At 41.2% G+C, this 19,109-nt stretch overlaps 1 protein-coding gene across 6 annotated transcripts in view; it reads right to left on the bottom strand.

Annotated features, from left to right (window-relative positions):
* The window catches only part of SRGAP1 (SLIT-ROBO Rho GTPase activating protein 1), a 249,407-nt gene that overhangs the window by 83,853 nt on the left and 146,445 nt on the right, over positions 1 to 19,109 (bottom strand). For all 6 annotated transcript variants that reach the window (XR_010592908.1, XM_008171465.4, XM_008171466.4 and 3 more), the window contains one exon: positions 15,061 to 15,123. Coding sequence is in view for 5 of the 6 variants with exons in the window: in XM_008171465.4 (XP_008169687.1) it covers positions 15,061 to 15,123 (63 nt within the window). In the remaining variant the exon portion in view is untranslated. The remainder of the gene's footprint in view (positions 1 to 15,060; positions 15,124 to 19,109) is intronic.

The raw sequence follows: 19,109 nt of genomic DNA, 5'->3' as shown, positions 1-19,109 counted from the left end.
GCTGTGACATTCCAGTTAGCTGCACTAAGGGAGTACAGGAGCCACTATTGCTAGGAACTAGCTCTCTCGGAGGACTCCAATAAGCCCAGGCTAGAGTGCCATTCCCTCAAGCCTCATATCCCTGGAGAGAGCTCCTCCTTCATCTCAACCTCTCCTTACACATAAGGATTACAGAATCCACAGCATCCCAATAGACACTACTTCAAAAGCAAATCTTTGTCAACTCCACCCTCTCCTGCAGCCTGGCCTTGACTGTCTCCTGAGGAATAGAGAGTCCATTTGAAATTCACATTTCCATCTGAAAACATTGTATCTGCTATTGTTATAAGTAAAACACTTGATTACTAGAATTGAAAGAGACTTGCGTTTGTCTGTTTTTGCAGTATACCAAGGGCTGGTCTACATACAGTGTTTGCACCGAGACAACCGTATTGTTTAGAAAGTAATACAGTTAAATTGGTGCAGCCCTAGTGCAGATGCAGTTATATCAGTACTGACATTAACATATATCTCATGTGTCTGCATCCTCACTGGAAGGTTATACCACTTTAACTATGTCAGTTTCGAACAGATGTCATTAAATCAGTGCACAAAGTGCATATAGACCAGCCCTTACTTTGTGCATTTGGCTTGTGCATAGTGTGTTTTGTTGATGGCACTTCCTAGCTCATGCATTATTATTACATCATTCTCAGGCAAATCTCTGGAGAGCTCACAAGCACAGTCCTCCCCAGGTTCTGCCAGTGGGTGTTTATCAGTAATAGCAGCAACACTTTAATTGCAGAGGCAGCAGGCAGATATTCGCACAAAATGAAAAAGATTAGAGGGGTGATTGGGCCCAAACATTTTTGGTGTTGTTCCCACAAGTAAGACAGACAACATGAAGTTTGCATGTGAAGTTGCACAGTTTGCTCTTTTTCTTAATTTTCTACCATGTTTTGTGGGATGTTCTCTCTCTCTCTCTTTGCACTAGAGGATCTAAAATGATATCAATTAATAGAAGAGATTGGTAAAAACCTGCCTTGCCCAAGTCTTCTGCTTAACTGAAAGCTTATGGAATGGACTCTAAATTCAGCAAACAGACTAGTTAGTTTCATTTTTTTGGTAGTCTGTTTCACTTTCTGGCTCTCATGCAGAAGTGCAATGTTGCAATGCTTATTTTGCAAATGCTCATATGAATATTGAAATCCGAACAAAAAAACCTAATGTTTATTTTTTTTTAAAAGTTATGAAAATGTAAAAACACCCTACATTTTGCAACTAAACTGCCAGTCAATGTCTCTTTAAATGAATTACAAATTCTCAGTACAACCATTAGTTTTAAAGCTGTCCATCAGAATTTCTCTCTCTACTGGAATGATTAAATTATCCTACAATGTATTTTCTTATTGTTTTGTTTATTTAGTAAAAGCCCTCCCTATAACATAAACAAACATCTTCACTTCTAAATATTATTAAAGAAATAGCAATTTCAAAAATATATAGATGTTTTACTCTTTTTGTGCAAATCTACAATATATTTGGAAAATTCAAAGTTAATGTAAAGACAAGATCAATAAGATTTATGATGCATTTCCTCCCTAATAGCAACATTTTAAAATTAAAAACAGAATTTAAAAAATAATCAGTAATACATATCCATCTTGCTCATCAATACTTAGATATTTCAGTGGCAATTCTTAGGGTCCAATTTAGTTACAGAAGTCAATGAGAGATTTTCTTGTACAAAGAGTTCTGAACTGGGTCCTCAATCTATTATTTGGAACAAATATCCTGGTGAAATGTACAATGCTCCTCTCAATTTCCTGACAAACTGTTGAATTGATAGGCCATACTGTCAGAGTATCTGTCACTGCAGTGACTTTAATTAGTCCCCAAAGTGGTTATTGATCTGCCATCAAGTGTTCATTGAAGAGGAAGAGCAAGGTCATAATTTCACAGATGCTAGGCTGTCATCATGACAGATACGCTGTGCTCCTATTCTGTATTTGACAGACATCTTTAAATGCAGTATCAGTCTTCCTATAAAATAAAATGAGTTTAATTCTGCCCATTTAGCAGGTGTTACAAGTGCATTACACTAGATCAGCTGTTTTAAAATAAGGATTTCTGACCCACCACAAAGTCAGCCTAAAAGTGTCTGGAAAGGGTTATGCTGCACCAAATTACAAGTGTTCTATTTGTAAAGAAATAGATTGCATACTACTCTTGATTTTAGTGTGGAAGCCTCGGTGTCACTGATAAGAGTTCAGTATGCAGATCGAGGGCAGCATATTGCACTCACATATCCCGGTGAAGGGCATATTACAGACAAATTGAATAATTATTTTTGTTAAACGCACAAATTAATTGTGGAGATCCATCAGTATGAAAGTAATTTATACTATGTAAGACAACTGGGTTTTGTGGGGAGACGGAGGGAAGTTTTCTTGTGAAAAGGCTGTTTTTCATTTTCTCTTTGCTATCATGTTATATGATTGTTCCCATCGCTCTGCATTTTTCATAGTAGTGTATTGAGGTCTTGCTCAAAAATTTTAACTTATTTTCTTGAAAACTTCCCATCCCTCAACTATCAGAGCTGCCCAGAGCACCAAGATGTAACACTAGAAAGTTAACATATGGTAGCATTATCTGCTGAGGGAAGGAACAAATCTAATTTTATAATAAAACTGCATAATTAATAGTCATCCCTTGTTTATCATGAAAATGCTACTCATCTGCATCAATGGGTGGGGGAACTTGATGGGGTCAGTGATGAAAGGGGGACATTTGCTAGAGGACAATAGGTAGCTCCTCCCCCAGGAGCCTCTATCACCCATTTAGCCAGCTGGGGGAGAGGGATGCTAATTGACCAGCATTCCCCAGATCTCAGGATTTAGACCAGCGCAGGGACTATGTGGAACCTCTTTCGGCTCCATTCCAGCAGAGAAAGGGTTACTCATCTGCTTCCAGCAGCAGCAACAGCAGTCCTCAAGTTGCAGAGGAAGGCTGGTAATTCTGGGTAAATTCTGGAGCCCCTTTCCCCAGGGGCAGAGGGTCTATCCCACTGCAGAGGTTGTACGTCTGCCTCCCTTGGCATGGGGGCTCTGCCTGCTACAGGAGGGATTCCATTACGACTCCCCCGGAAACCACATGGGGGACCCAAAAGAGGGTAGCCCTGGAACTGTGTCCAGGGCTAGCCCTAAACCAAATGGTGCCCTAGGTGAAGAGCGTCTTTGGCGCGCCCCCCCATTTGTTAAACTTTTGAATACTTTATTTTTATTGCATTAGTAGCCCATTTAACGACTTTGCTGCACGATTTTCATGCATGATTTATCCCTGTCATATAAGACAATAAATGAGGCTGGTGATGGCCTTTGTTTCACACTGTTGGTGGTTTAACATCCTTTATCATGCAGTAAATGTCCCAGAAGTGGATAATGGTGTTACCGATGCTCTCTTGCTTTCAGGATGACCAACTGCAGATGTAAGCAGAGTCAGAATGGGCTCTACCCTGACATCTGGTGGGGAGCTATGGAAAAGGACTTCAGGGACTGATCTTGTTTACATGGGCACACCCACCCTGCCTAGCATGATGAGACTGCTTGCCCAATGGTCACTTTGGCTGCTGTGGGATCCCCAGTCTCTTTGTTATTGGGGCAGGAGTAATAAAGTGTTATCCTCATTATGCGAATCAAGAACAGTAGAACTGTACTTGGCATTTGATGATGGAGGGACTCGCCCTCAACTAAGTAGCACTTGCGAGGCAAGGGACATGGGTTCCAAAACCCTCTGAATGGAAAAAGGTGGGGGACAGATGTTTGTATGTGGTAGCATAGGCCCCTTCTGAGGACCCCAAACAGCACTTTGATTCCTTCTCTCTCCATGGTGTAATAAGAGAGCTAATTTTTGACTCCATTAGGAGTCTTGATATATGCTGCAAAGCTAAAATTGCTGATACCTAGGTCTAAGCATTAGACCTACTTTGGGCTAGTGGTGCACCAGCACTGAGGCTTCCCTACTAACAGCTGAAATCACTAAAGAGCTGAAATCACTGAGAGCTGTGTTAAGTGTGTATGTGGGGGGCTAAAGACATAGTGGTGAGCAGCTAGTAGGCTGGCTGGCGGAGAGGAGCGGCTAGTGGGATGGCTAGTGGGGAGGAGTGGCTAGCAGAGAGGAGCGGCCCAGGGTGAAGACTGCAGCAGAACCCCATGGAGAGGCATGGCAATCGGGCACCAAGACGAGCAGTGGAGCATGTAACGTCCTCCCCATACCTGCCCCCCCTTCCACCCAGGTTGGGAGGTAAACTCTGCAGATGAACTTCTGAACTCTGGGGGGGTTGCACTGACCAAGGACAGAAACTGTGGGAGGGGTGACTTTTGGGTTGCTGGATTCAAGAACCAAAAGGAGAATGACACGGCCCCATCTGCTTGGGGTCTTCTGGTTCATGGTTTTGTGTTTATGAACCCTAGTTGTGGTGTTTTCCCAATTTAATGCTGAGTTGTTTACCTCATGTTATTAAAGATTTTTGCTACACTGAGACTCTGTGCTTGCGAGAGGGGAAGTATTGCCTCTTTGAGGCGCCCAGGGGAGTGTGTGTAATTTTCCCAGGTCATTGGGTGGGGGCTCGAGCCGGTTTTGTATTGTATTGTTGAAAGGGAACCCCTATATACTGAACCCGGCCCTTGCTGCTGTCAACTCAGCCTGGCAGAAGGGTTACACAGGAACAAACCCAGCTGGCCAGCAGGGACTTGCAGCCAATGCCCCAACAACTTTGGGATCTTGGCTCATGACAGCAGTAGGACTAGTTGAAAACTTGGTTGCCCTGAGGACCTATAAGGCCAGCTGTTTAGAATTAGCGAAATTTAGAGCTTCATTGTGGGTGGCCTATACCCACACATCAAGCGTCACAACAAGTGGTGCCTTTGACCCACCACAGGTAGGCTCCCTTCACTATCTCTGGCCAGCTAGTGGGCCTATCCTTCTGGAGTAGGTGGGCGAGTTTCCCAGACCCATGCAGGCATTTCATAGCAAGGAAACTGTTAGAAGGGTGGTCCTGGAGGGATGGGTGCTAGACTGAGGACAGGTTACCCACCCTGCTGGAGTTTCCAAAAGCTCAGCCTGGGACTGCAGCTGTGGGAGGCAGGCCATTTTATTTAAGGTGGCATTTATTGTTGCCGTCTTTGGCGCTTTGAGAGTGAGTGAGCTTGTGTCTATGGGAGCTGCAGACAGGTCCCAGCATGCATTAAATGTAACAGATATGCAACTCTTGGGCTTATAGTACTCAAAAACAGACCAGAAGGGAAGAGGGGCCTATGTGGTGTTGAAGGAATGTGCAGACGAGCACTTGTTCCCTGTAAAGATGATAAGAGTCTCACTAAAATCCAGAGCCTGCAACCAGGCCTGTTGTTTTCACGTGGTGATGGCAGCTTCCTGACCAGGTATCAATTCAGCACAGTACTGAAAAACACCTTGCACTACGGTGGTCTTCACCGGGGTAAATTTGGTATTTATTTTTCAGAATCAGGGCAGCGATGGCAGTAGCTGCAGAGGGTTTTGACCCACGTTAGGTGCAGGCAATAGAGCACTAGAAATCAAGGGCTACAGGACTTATGTCTGCACCAAGGAAAAGATGGCAGGGAATGGCAAAATATACGTAACCCAATGTGCTTGTTTGTTTTAGAAGCTACCCAGAGCGTATGCAATGTTTAGATTTGTGGGCACCCTATATTGCACTGGGGCCACAAGATGCTGCCAGGACAGCAGATGGATCTCAGCTGAACTTCAGTGCTGAAGCTGCATCCAGAAGAGGCATGCAGTGGGATCAGCTTGTACCACTTCTGCACGCACTGACAGCAAAGGGCTAGGAGCAGACCGAGCCTGGTGAGCAAGATTAGAAAGGAAGTAAATAATAGGGTCACCAAGATATTCCTGGAGAAAGGGGGTTCCATGATACATCATGGGGACATCCATTACAATCGGCCAAAAGTTTTCAGGGATGATGGTATATATCCATCTGACGGAGGTGCTGATGTACAGCTACGGCATGTGCAGAGCAAGTGGTGCGATAGCAGGTGGTGTGGTTGGGTGGAGAGTGACCAAGCTTGTTGCTGGCACTCCCTGTGGCTGGTTTCCAATGCAACTAACAGAATAAAAAAAAGTTTCTACAGGTAAAAGACCTGGGATTTTGGTGTTGAGCCTTGGGCTCATGTGATAGGACGAGACCTTCTGGCCTTCGTGGGCTGAGGTCCTCACTCTGCTGCACCCTCGGTCCCTCTTGTAGGGGTGGGGGAGGGTGCTAGGACTCAGAAAGAACTGCATCCTGTGGGGTAGGGCTGAAGAGAACCTACCCTGCCTTATGGGTTCTATGGTAAGTACTGCACTGGAACCAATTAAATGGCTGGTATATGAAAGTATGGGTGATGGGAGGGAAGTGCCCCTCCCCTGTGTTAAAGTTGCGGTCTGCCACTTAATTCCATGCACGTGTCTGTGCTCATTTTGCTGCTGTGTCCACATCAATAGGCATTTAATAGAGCACCAACTTATCATTGCTGAAATTACTGTCTTTGATTTATTTCAAAACTGCCTCCAGTAAAGTAGTATTTCTTACTGGAAATTGAGTTTGTGTGTGATTCATTAATCTAGCCAGCTGGCACTTCCCCTGAGAAATAAAGCAAAATCTTATACTAATTTCCCATTTTCCTTGGTCTCTCACGCTTGTGTTCAGAGGACTGGTGGTAGACTGGATATTAGATATTTTCATAATCCTACTCACTTCCACACCAATTTCTGATGCAAGTTCTGGAAATATCACTGATGTTTTACTGCCATCATGGCATTACTGACCTCACTATTTATCAAATCTCTAGTACTCTGCAATAAGTTGGACATAGCTTCTGTGTAACATCACTGTATTCGGTGGCACTCCTGTGCAGCAGAATGAAAATTCTGTAGCAACTTCCTTTAAAATTAAACACTGGAGATTTTAAATGAATTACATAAGGCAATGAAATATACAATCGGTACAGCAGCCCGTGTTACTTATTTTAATAATAAATTCATTTTATTTTGCACTGTCCCCATATTTTCAGACTTCAGCATACCACAGGTTTTTGTATTGCTTATGAAAATTGTCAGGGCAGAATGTTTTGACAGCTGAGTCGAGGATACCAACATGTATTTTTAGGATGCCTCAAAAATTCCTGGTCTTTGATATACACAGCAGATATTGTCTGTCATTACTATCACTTAACTTCTGCCAAATGGTTTGATTGGAGTGGAGAAGCACCAAAAGGATCATTCTAAATCCAGGTTTAAACGCAGTTTACTTACCACTTAGTGCAGTCCCTCTGAATCTATTAAAACTGCATATAGCCAAGGCTGGATTAAGGCAATCCAAGGCCCTAGGCTCACAGCTACATTCCTGGTGCCCAGTTTCTCAGTTAGAGCAGCAAATGCCCATTGAGGTACATGAAACAGTTAACACCTCTTAAAGCTATTGTTTCAGGCAGTTTGCAGACATCACTGCATACATTACACTCCGGTGATCTTTTCAAGATTGTCTCCCCTACCATAAGGTCTAGAGGGACTTACTGTGTTTAAATGAAAGCTGATACTCTGATTTATTTATTTGGCATATGCAAGCCAGGCCACAGTGTTCTTCTCAATGATATTTAATGCACGAAGACCTCCAGAAAATTGAGTCATTTTGCAGTCCTCAACAATGTGTATCAGGGTTTGTGGCTGCCCACACTGACATAGTGGACTGTCTCTAAAATGCTACCGAAATTCCACTGCAGCACAAATTCCATGTCTGGTACAAAACCGGTTCAGGAGGGTCTGTTGCCTTTGTGGAAAATCAAACTCGGGTTGACACTGAGTGGGGTCCGAGATAAGATAATTATTTCTTGCTTTCTCTGTGGACCATGAAGAAGAAGAATCATAGAAGAAGATTAGGGTTGGAAGAGACCTCAGTAGATCATCTAGTTCAACCTCCTGCTCAAAGCAGGACCAACCCCAACTAAATCATCCCAGCCAGGGCTTTGTCAAGGCCAGGCCTTAAAAACCTTGAACGATGAAGATTTCACCACCTGAAGCTCACCACATGTCATCCACCATAAATCTTTCACCCGTAAACTTATCCACAATGGGTGCTGTGGAGGCAGACAACCACGTGGTGGATTAAACACGTCTTTAATTAACGGTAGATGTGCATGTGGGACTAGTCGCTGTCAACTATCTCTGACAGAAGCATTGAGCCTGCATAGCCCTGCACTGTTGTCATGAGCATTGCAAGCACAGGATGTACAATCCTCCAGTATTTGCAGAGCTGCAAGAAGAGCCAAGGGGAACATGACGATTTCCTGGAGGTCAGAATGCTGTGTCAACACAGGTAATGTAGTGTCTACATTTGCGCTGTGTTGACCTCAGTACATCAACCATGGTTCAACGCCTCTTGGGGAGATGGTGTTTGTATAATGGTTAGCTTACATCGGGGGGAGACAAAGTTAAGTGTTAACACATGAATAACTGGGTTGATGCAAGGTGGCTTATGTCAAACTAACTTGTAGTGTAGACCAGGGCCAACTTAGTTTGGCCCTGTACACAGTCATGTCTCCCACACAATTGGAGGCTCTCAATTAATGCTCTTTTCAACAGCAAGACTCACAAACAAAAATTTCTTTTGACGTTCAGCATTTCAGTGACAGCTTGACATCTGTCAAAAGAGTAACCTTGATTCTGGAGAATCCAGGCAACGACTCTGTTGATAAGAGAGACTTTGCTGGGTCAAATGGAGGGCAGAAAACGTGTAGGGGGTTATGAGACCCAATAAACAGAAGTGGTCCTCTGCTTACAATGTCTATTTAGCACAACACCTTGACAGAAGTGTCTTCATTTTGGTGAATCTGGGCAGATCTTGAAAAGCCTGGCCTGGGAGTTACGAGTGTGTACCTTTATGGATTGTGGATACTGGATTGTCTGCAGCCTTTTGATGAAGCATGGGCAGAGCTAGTGGGAAATGACAGATTCCAAGATTTTTTATGTTTTCACCTGCCTGGAAGTATTTTGTTTAATTATTTTTTTAAAGCTCTAGCCTTTACTGTTGCAAAGAGGCTCTACAGTATAAACTAATATTCTGTTGCTTCATTAACCCAACCTTGCAGAAAGAGAAGTTTAAGGGATGACTTGATTACAGTCTGTAAGTATCTACACAGGGAACAAATATTTAATAATGAACTCTTCAGTCTAGCAGACAAAGGTATAACACAATCCAATGGCTAGAAGCTGAAGCTAGATAATTTCAGACAGGAAAGAAGGTGTATTTTTTTTTTTTAAAAACAGTGAGGGTAATTAACCACTGGAACAATTCATCAAGGGTTGTGGTGGATTCTCCATTCCTAACTATTTTTAAATCCAGATTGGATGTTTTTCTAAAAGCTATGCTCTAGGAATTATTTTTGGGGAAGTCCTATGGCCTGTGTTATACAGGATGCCAGATTAGATGACCACAGTGATCCCTTCTGGCCTGGGAATATATGAAAACTGGTCTCTCCAACTAAACATAAACAGCAGCAAGAGTTGGAAATATATTCCCACCTCATCTAACACACACACGCACACACACACACACACACCCCTTAATGAGGGCAATCCTTCAGGTTCCAGTGCAGCATTCACAATCTATAGAGGTACATACTGACACCATCGAGGCCTCTCTCTTAGGCCCCAGAATTTACCTTTGCAGAACACATTATATCCCCCTTTCTAGTCTCATCAGCAGTGACAGATCTGATATTTAGCTCCAACAGTTTATACACTTGTGAAGAAACTCAGAGTGCTAATTACTAATCTACATTGATTGAGGGAACGGTAGAGAGTGGAGCAGGAGAGAGCGGTGAAGCAGCTGGGCCGGGATGCTGGAAACATGAAAACACTGATTGGCTGGCACAGTAAAAGGAAAGTACATACATAATTAAAAATAGTTGTCACTTTTAATGTACTGAATTTGCAATATTTCACCATGAAGTTTAAATATTTGATTATTTTCTGCAGAATGTTTTGAATCATAATATAAGAAACCACTGGGAATTTGAGTCATTTTACTGAAATAAATTAAAATACATAGACCATTTGTCTTGAAATAATACACGTTTGTATGCACAAATCAGTTCAATATCATGTACGAGGTACAAGAATATTTCACACAATGGGCCAGATGGCTCCTCCCACAGAAGAAGTCACAAGTAGGGGCTTATGGGAGAGGAAAACTGAAGTTTCCCTTGTGGGATTTTCAACAGATCATTCCTCTGGGGAAGCCCTTCTTGCCCACTGGGGGAAAAAAGGGGACTCAGCACTCAGAATCTATGTATCCCCAAAATCAACATGGTTCTTTGGGTATCCACTGGAGGCCAAGAACATCTGTTCCTGCTGTTTATTACCGCAATCCTGTTTATGACATCATAACACGAATTATGTCACAAATAGAGGGTGACTATGAAAATAGCAGGAACAGATGAAATCCTAAGCAACAAAAATCCTGTTTTCATAGAGACGTCCAAAGTAATGAAAACAGGGAAAAAGAAATAGAGAAAGTATAAATCAGCATAATGATCTCTAAAAGATTGTTTTTCATAAAGCATCAGTAGGTTTTTAGTATTCCAGAGAGTGCCTGAATTTTGGAGATATTTCATCTCATTTACATGTTTTTCAGTTCTAAGCTTTGTCATATTGAACACGAAGCAACATCACTTTGTAGTTTCTCTCAAAGGTCAGAGTTTGGGGTTTCATTATAGGCTCAGACTTTCAAATTCTTAAAATGCCCTTGAGCAAAAAGAGCTATTTTTCAAAACTATAAGCCTTTTCTATACTCGATAGGGGGTGACAAATAGCTTGGAGTCTTTTGTGACCTCTCTTCCATTTTTCCTCTTGGGCTAGTTTCTTCTTTCTAAATTGAAATATTCCCATTGACTACAGCAGGCTTTAGATCAGGTCCTCTGAGGGCCATCCTTGAACAGGCTAAAAATGACTTCCCCGGGAAGACGTGCAAGACTTGATTTCCAATGAAGGGTTTTGAAATTGTCTTTTGTTTCTGGCTCCCTCACTAATACAAAAAGCTTAGAGCATCTGGTCTAGCACTATTTCCAAAACTACTCCTGAACCAGTTACTCAACAATCTGCACATGAGATCAAGCCTAAGTTTTTAAAGGTTCCATTTATAAATTTTTGAACAAAAATCAGCAGGGATCCCCACAGAGAAGCCCCAGTCAACAGAACCCATTTATCAAGAAGTTCTGAATGTCCCACAAAACCTTGGGATAAATGAGGTTGTACTGTATAAAGAGTTTGGGCATTCTGGAAGTATGAGTGGCCAGGCTTGCCTGAACTCCTGCTAAAATGTTTGGAGTGGATGGTACTGTCTTGTGTCATTCAAAAGATAACTCTCCTTTGGATGTGGAATAATATTTTGCTTCCAGCCAATGATCTTAAAATAACCAGGTAGAGTATTAAAGTTTTCCAACAAGTAACTTGCAGTTAAAAAAGTTCTTTAAGGCTTGCTAGAATTATTATATTAATGATTATTTATTATTTGTATTATCATAGCACCAGGGAACCCCAGTCATGTGCCAGGACCCTATTGTGCTAGGCGCTGTACAAACACAGAACAAAAAGACAGTTGTTGCATCAGAGATCTTACAATCTAAGTATAAAATAAGAGAACAGATGAACACAGACAGATGGGGGAGTGCAAGGAAACAATGAGACATTATTGTCTAAATAGACAAGACAGATGTAGGGCGAGGGAAGGGTTAGAACACACAAGCAGAGTGAACAGTGTGATGGCAGCAAACATCACATTAGTGCCATGATTTTGATTAGTTTTGTTTTGGGTGGGTTTACTTAGTAGGGGTCAGCTAAACGGAAAGAAAAAGAAAGGCAGGGGGATGCAGGTGACGGGGAGGTGGGACAGGAGTGGAGTGAAGCTGATGTGAGGAGACTGAGGAGAGAGGGGAAGGGTTGGAATAAACAACCAATCACTATGGGACAGAGAAAGGTTTGCCTAGAATGTCAAAAGGAGGATAATTCCCTGCTTTGGCGGCTTCTGGTCCTACCAGCTGGAGTCTTTGTGAAGGGTTAGGTCTTGCAGATGGATACACCTGGGCAGATGCCTGAGGCCACGTGGAGCCCGACTGAAATCAATGGGGCTCTGCACAGATACAGGGATGTGCCCAAACATATCTATTTACAGGATATGGTCCTTATTGAGAAACTCAACCAATAGAAATCCTAAAACATAATTTATTTACACTGACCATGCCTGTTCCTCAAAGAGGCATTTACTAGATATTTCAGCTAATAACTAGTTTACTTTTTTTCTCTCTGATGGTCTTTAACCCATCTTTGAGCACAGCAGCTTTTTAAACCTGGAAAGTCATTTAATTTTAATGACCCTTTCTTATAAAATAATCAATTATGCTATAGGTTATAAACCCTTCCTCATACACCATTTTCAGTGGATTAAAAATTTTAATCCTTCTCCTTATTCAGGGAATTCAGAGGTGCATGGGGGTACCTGAATGCCAGTCAGAATTCAAAGATTTTAATTTTAACAACTGTACAAGTGGAAACTGATCACTTAATTAAAAAAAAATGCAAGGAAGAGAACAAACCAAAGGAGAGAGATATCAGTACCTGTCCACCTTTCACCTAACTGAACCAAATTCAACTGCTTCCCTTCACTTTTTTCACACTGAAAAAGTTGCAATAATTTTATGGGTTTTATTTATTGTTCATTACTAGGGCCACATTTTAGTCACGTGTATTTTTAGTAAAAGTCATGGACAGATCACAGGCAGTAAACAAAAATTCATGGTCTGTGACCTGTCTATGACTTCAACTATATACCCCTGACTAAATCTTGGGGTGGGGACAGCCCGGGGTGCTCAAAGGGGTTCCTGGGGCGGAGGAGGGGGGGGTTGGCAGACTCCCTACCTGGCTCTGTGCCTCCCCGGAAGTGGCGACATGCCACAGCTCAGCTCCTAGGTGGAGACGTGGCAGGCAGTTCTGTGTGCTGCCTCCACCCCAAGCACCAGCTCCGCAGCCAATGGGAACTGCGGCCAATGGGAGCTCTGGAGGGCAGAGTGAGGTTGCCGCTTCTGGGGAGCCCCCCCGAGGTAAATGCCACCCAGAGCCTGCCTCACCCCGTCCCGTGCCCCAACCCCCTTCCCCCTCCCACACTTAACTCCTGCTGTATATATAAAAAAACCTGCATTAAAGTCCACTCAATCATACTTCAGCTAATCGCTCAGAAAAACAAATTTGGTTATAATTTGCAGGAGATAATGCTGCCCACTTCTTGTTTACAATGTCATCTGAAAGTGAGAACAGGCATTCACATGGCACTATTGTAGCTGGCGTCACAAGATATTTACATGCCAGATGCCCTAAAGATTCATATGTCCCTTCATGCTTCAACCACCGTTCCAGGGGACATATGTCGAAGCTGATGATGGGTTCTGTTCGATAACGATCCAAAGCAGAGTGGACTGACACATGTTCATTTTCATCATCTGAGGCAGATGCCACCAGCAGAAGGTTGATTTTCTTTTTTGGTGGTTTGGGTTCTATAGTTTCCGCATCGGAGTGTTGCTCTTTTAAGACTTCTGAAAATATACTCCACATCTTGTCCCTCTCACATTTTGGACGGCACTTCAGTTTCTTAAACCTTGGATCGAGTGCTGTAGCTATTTTTAGAAATCTCACATTGGTACCTTCTTTGAATTCTGTCAAATCTGCTGTGAAAGTGTTCTTAAAACGAACATGTGCTGGGTCATCATCCGAGACTGCTATAACATGAAATATATGGCAGAATGCAGGTAAAACAGAACAGGAGACATACAATTCTCCCCCAAGGAGTTCAGCCACAAATTTAATTAACACATTACTTTTTTAACGAGCGTCATCAGCATGGAAGCACGTCCTCTGGAATGGTGGCCGAAGCATGAAGGGGCATACGAATGTTTAGCATATCTGGCACATAAATACTTTACAATGCCAGCTACAAAAGTGTCATGCAAATGCCTGTTCTCACTTTCAGGTGACACTGTAAATAAGAAGTGGGCAGCATTATCTCCCGTAAATGTAAACAAACTTGTTTGTCTTAGTGATTGGCTGAACAAGAAGTAGGACTGAGTGGACTTGTAGGCTCTGAAGCTTTACATTGTTTTATTTTTAAAAGCAGTTATGTAACAAAAAAAATCTACATTTGAAAGTTAAACTTTTATGATAAAGAGATTGCACTACAGTGCTTATGTTAGGTGAATTGAATAAACTATTTCTTTTGTTTTTTTACAGTGCAAAGATTTGTAATTAAAAATGAAGTGAGCACTCTACAGTTTGTATTTTGTGTTGTAATTGAAATCAATATATTTGGAAATGTAGAAAACATCCAAAATATTTAAATAAATGGTATTCTATTATTGTTTAACATTGAGCGATTAATCGCGATTATTTTTTTAATCGCTTGACAGCTCTACTTAAAACAAAACCCATGCTTAAACGTTAATACTGTGACAGAATTCAATATTCATTAGAAGACATGGCATAGTGGTATGACTTCAATGGGACTATTTGATGCTTACAGTGTAAGTGTTTCCAGGATCAATGCTTACAAAAATTATGAATGATTGGGAAATGCTATAATGAGCATGTAAGACAAAACATTTCAGCTGATAAATAAGGTGTGCACTGCACTAAGCATATTTACCTAGTTTAGGAAATGTATAAAGCTCAGCTAAACACATTGAGAGGAAAAGCAACTGGTTGGACATTGCCTGGACAAAAATACTGTGCTATTTCTACTGGTGCGAGTTGCCATAAGCGGTGCTGGAACAATTTTTATAGTGGGGGTGCTGCTGATGGAAACCATGTATTTAGTGTTTGTTATTATTACTTTAAGCCAAGGGGTGCAGCACCACTCCTAATTTCAGAACCAATGGTTGCCATCTAAAGGGACACTTACAGTGTGCAGAAATCGATTTGTACAAACAATTCTTGCAACAGAAGCTAACTAAATGTGCTTACCGTATAAAGCTCATTTAGAACTTTCATCAAATCTTCATGAAGCTGGAATGCAATCTCTTTGCTCTGTAATTAAAAAGAAATTATTACAAAGAGGCACTTAAATCTCCACAGAAATTTGCATTCATCATTCATTCATATTTGAAAGCTAGCGCAATAAAGATTGTGAAGATGGCATTTTGACAGAATTCCTGTACACTAAAAATTAATGATTCTATGATATAGAGACAGACAACAGCTGGAGAGAAATTTTCTAATAGGAGATCCAGACGTGATTTAAGAGTGTGATTCCCATGAAGTATCAGGAAATTAGGTGCCAACACAAAGGCTAAAGTTTAGGATTAATGTTATTATGCTTTTTAAAAATTGTATACTGTTTTACAACTGTTATGATACACAGACATAATAAACCACTTGGACCATAACATTCTAGGATATCCTATCCATTTCTATCACGAGTGTAGCCTTTGTTTCTCAGTACATACAACTATTGCTTTTATCTAAATATTTATGCAAGCAGTAACTGTAGTTTCTCTTTGAAACAGATAACCAACTGCATAATTTTCCACAGAACAGAGAGCTGAAACAGCTTTGTTTAACTTTTCTGCACTGAGTCTTTGCTTTCATTATGACCCATAAAGAAGAAATACTTGGCACTGGTTAGTGAAGAAAGCAAGTATGTCAAAACAGGAGAGTTTAATTGGAGCCTCATTCAAATAGATTCCTTTGTTATTTGTCCATGTAACAGTTCAGTGAGACGAAAATTGTGGCAACTGTGCAAGAGTTGCAGGCAATTGTACAGCAGTCTTTGGAAAGCAACTATGTAAAAGATTCAGAGATTCTGGCAAGCTGCCTACGTAATATTTTTCCTTTAGTGCCTATCATCATAGCATCTAGCTAAACTATAGTGTGGGATCTCAACACATTTTTGGTTTTTGTGAGTAAACTGATAACCACCACTTAGCCTAAAAGTCAAATGAAAACCAATTTCATAATAGATTGAGATTTTTAGCTGTGAAAAGCACGATATGCTTATATGTAAGATGAAGGAAAATCACCTGCGGCATACCAACTCAGATCCAGAGCTACTGACATACTTAAATATCAGTGAAACACTTGTAGGAATAACTGTACTTGAACACACATTTTATACTACACCCAAATTCCCCAAAGAGCCAGAGGATACATGCCATCAAATACACTTTCCAAGAAAATGAAATAAACAAAATTTCTGGAACAAACATTTTTCATTTGCTTCCCCTCCCTGCGCCATCCCCATGTTTTAAAACTATGTCACGCCTATATCATCATTTTTCAATTTTTATTAGAAGCCTTAAAGGCAAGATGATTTTTGATAATTTTCTGGGAGCCTGGAAGATGGAAAAGGGTTAGCAAGATTCATGTTGCGTAACAATCAGCTTTGGTAACTAAGGCATAACAGAATCCAGTTCCACATCTAGATAGCAGTTTTAAAGCTCTGTTATACAGATACACCATAATCTCTCTCATTCTTTATGCTTTTGAAAGTTTGGCATATTTTAATGCCAAATCTCTCCTTCAAGTAGGTTCTTCCATTTGAAAGTCTAGCAAACAAGGCTTGCTACTTCAATGTCTTTGCAAAATCCAGACTAATGCATTTTATGTTATAACTAAAGAGCAAGTACTACAAGCTACACAGTTTATAGTACACCACGTAAAGATACATGATGTATTGCAACATATTGTAAATCATTGGTCTGAAACACAGTAAAAGCTTTCTAAAAAATTCTAAACTATTTTCATTGCTTTATTTGGCACATTACCGCTAAAAGTTAACAATCCTGCTTTATAGTACCCCGGGGTGATTCTGATGCAGCTTGCCTATCACTTCACAGAACTCGGACCTGTTTTCCTTCAGGTAACCTTTCATATGGAACTAAATATGATCAGCCTGTGTTAAAAATATTTTTTGCAGACCAAGGTATTTAAACAACATGGTACTAGCCAGACTATAAAGCAGGACTTGAGGCTGGAAACAAATCCATGGAGAAACCCTGAGGTGAGATCAGTCCCCAACCCCCACTCAATATATCCATATTTTTCAGTCACCATTACTGCCTGAATACCAAACTTGACAAATCAAAACCCAAAGTAATGTTGATTCTAAAGCAGCATTTCCTAATCTGGCAGGCAAGTGTCCAGACTAGTTTCGGGTGTGTGTTGAAGGGGGGGAAGGGGCAAAGAGAAAGCAACCCAATACAACGTGCCCACTGCAAACACTGTTGCAGTTAAAGTATCTGGTAGCTCTTTGAAAACTATGTGCCTTTCCTACTGGTCTTCTGTTGGGCCTTAAAGCAACTAGCCATGGGATATGCTCCTGTGTCAGGAAGCAGCTCCCTGGCTCAAACTTCTCCTCTGCTCCTGCGGTTCTCAGCACAGCCACAAATTCACAAGTAGCTCAGCTCCATAGAACTACCAATGACCACCCCTGGCATGCCCCTCTCTTCTCTCCCAAGCAGCACATAGATTTTGGGTGAATGGGGCTCAGGGGTGGGTAGAGGGAAGTCCACTGTAGAGATGGAGCTTTAAAAGTTGCAAGCTAAAATTATAAAATAGAAAGTAAAAAGGAGAAACAAAACAAAAAACACCAAGATGAGCAGGAAAATGCTCAGACTGAAAAGAACAGACTGAGGACAGCAGAGAGACAGAGAATGGCGAGAAGAAAGGACATGGAGTAGCAATTGTGCAGGGTAATGGCTAGAGGGGGATACAGAATATGGTAACCATTCCACCAGTTCATCACAAGAGGGAACCCAGCAGACAGAGGTTGGAAACTGCTCAAAGCAGAGTGAACCTTGTAATGGCGCTGATGTGCAGTTTATTTCTGACTTAGCCATTGTAATTTTGTGTGTGGGGCGAGAGGGGAGAAATAAGGGAAGGGATTAACTCTCCAATGGACTAACTCTCAAGAACTAATGCATTTTGCATTAGTATTTAACATCCAGAAAAACTGGCTCCAGGGGCTAGTAACAAGGCTTTTAGTGTGTAATATATAGTGTGTGTGCGCCTCAGATGTGCAGTGCATTTCTTTTCAGTTATTAACAGCTCCCGCCTCATTTTCAGTCATGCTACTTATTCTCCTCTCCTGCAGTACTTTCGTGTGCTTTAATGTTACCTTTCTCTGGGAATTTATCCTCAGCAAAGCCAAATTACAGTATGCAAGATACAGCACACCTTTTCCTGGAGCTAAGTCAGTATCTCTTACCAGTCTCTCAAGATCCTAAAAACAAGCTTTGAGAAGCCTTGGTCTTCGCTCTTGCCTCAAGAAATTTACTGAGGCGTAACCCTCATTGTGCTTACAATTTTCAAGATATAACGGATCCAACAACTGTAGAAAAGCAAAGATCACGGGCCTTAATACAACCTCATAAGAATGGATTAAATAGTGATCTTCTTGTGTTAAATTATAAACACATCTTTTACTAAACCAATTAAAGTCATACCTAATCCAGTTTCAAAGTATACTGATTGTCTTCAAATGGTGTTAATCTATGTCACAATAAATGTAACCCCCCTATATATTTATTGTTCCTAATTTAATTGGTACAGTAAATATCAATGTATCCAGAAAATGTACAAATTAGTGCCCTGCACCTGTAAATCAATGGGACTACTCATATGCTTCTAGTTAAACACAGGCATACACATATGCAAGAGGGAGGCCTAATATAAAACCTATTTTGTACTACTTGACATGGGGGAGGTGGCAATTGTTTTTGGGGAAACAGAAAGTCTAATACCTAATGTTTAAAACTGCAAGAGAAAAAAATGATTGCCAACAAATTTTGAAACCCAAACAATACATGTTTTGCTCTCTCTAATGACAGTTGCATCAAACACTAAACAGCACTGGCATATACGCATAATGATAGCATATCAAGATTTCATTAGATTTATTGTTTGCGTTTCATACACCTAACATTTTGCTACACACTAATGGCCGGCTCCCACTGACTTAGCACAAGTATTTCCAACAGTTTCAACTGGAGCAGTACTGAACCCAAAATTATTAT

This window comes from Chrysemys picta, chromosome 1 (assembly GCF_011386835.1).
Source record: "Chrysemys picta bellii isolate R12L10 chromosome 1, ASM1138683v2, whole genome shotgun sequence".
In the NCBI taxonomy this organism is placed as follows: Eukaryota; Metazoa; Chordata; order Testudines; family Emydidae; genus Chrysemys; species Chrysemys picta.
The sequence above is the reverse complement of the archived record's forward strand: the minus strand, read 5'-3'. Positions and strand labels throughout refer to the sequence as shown.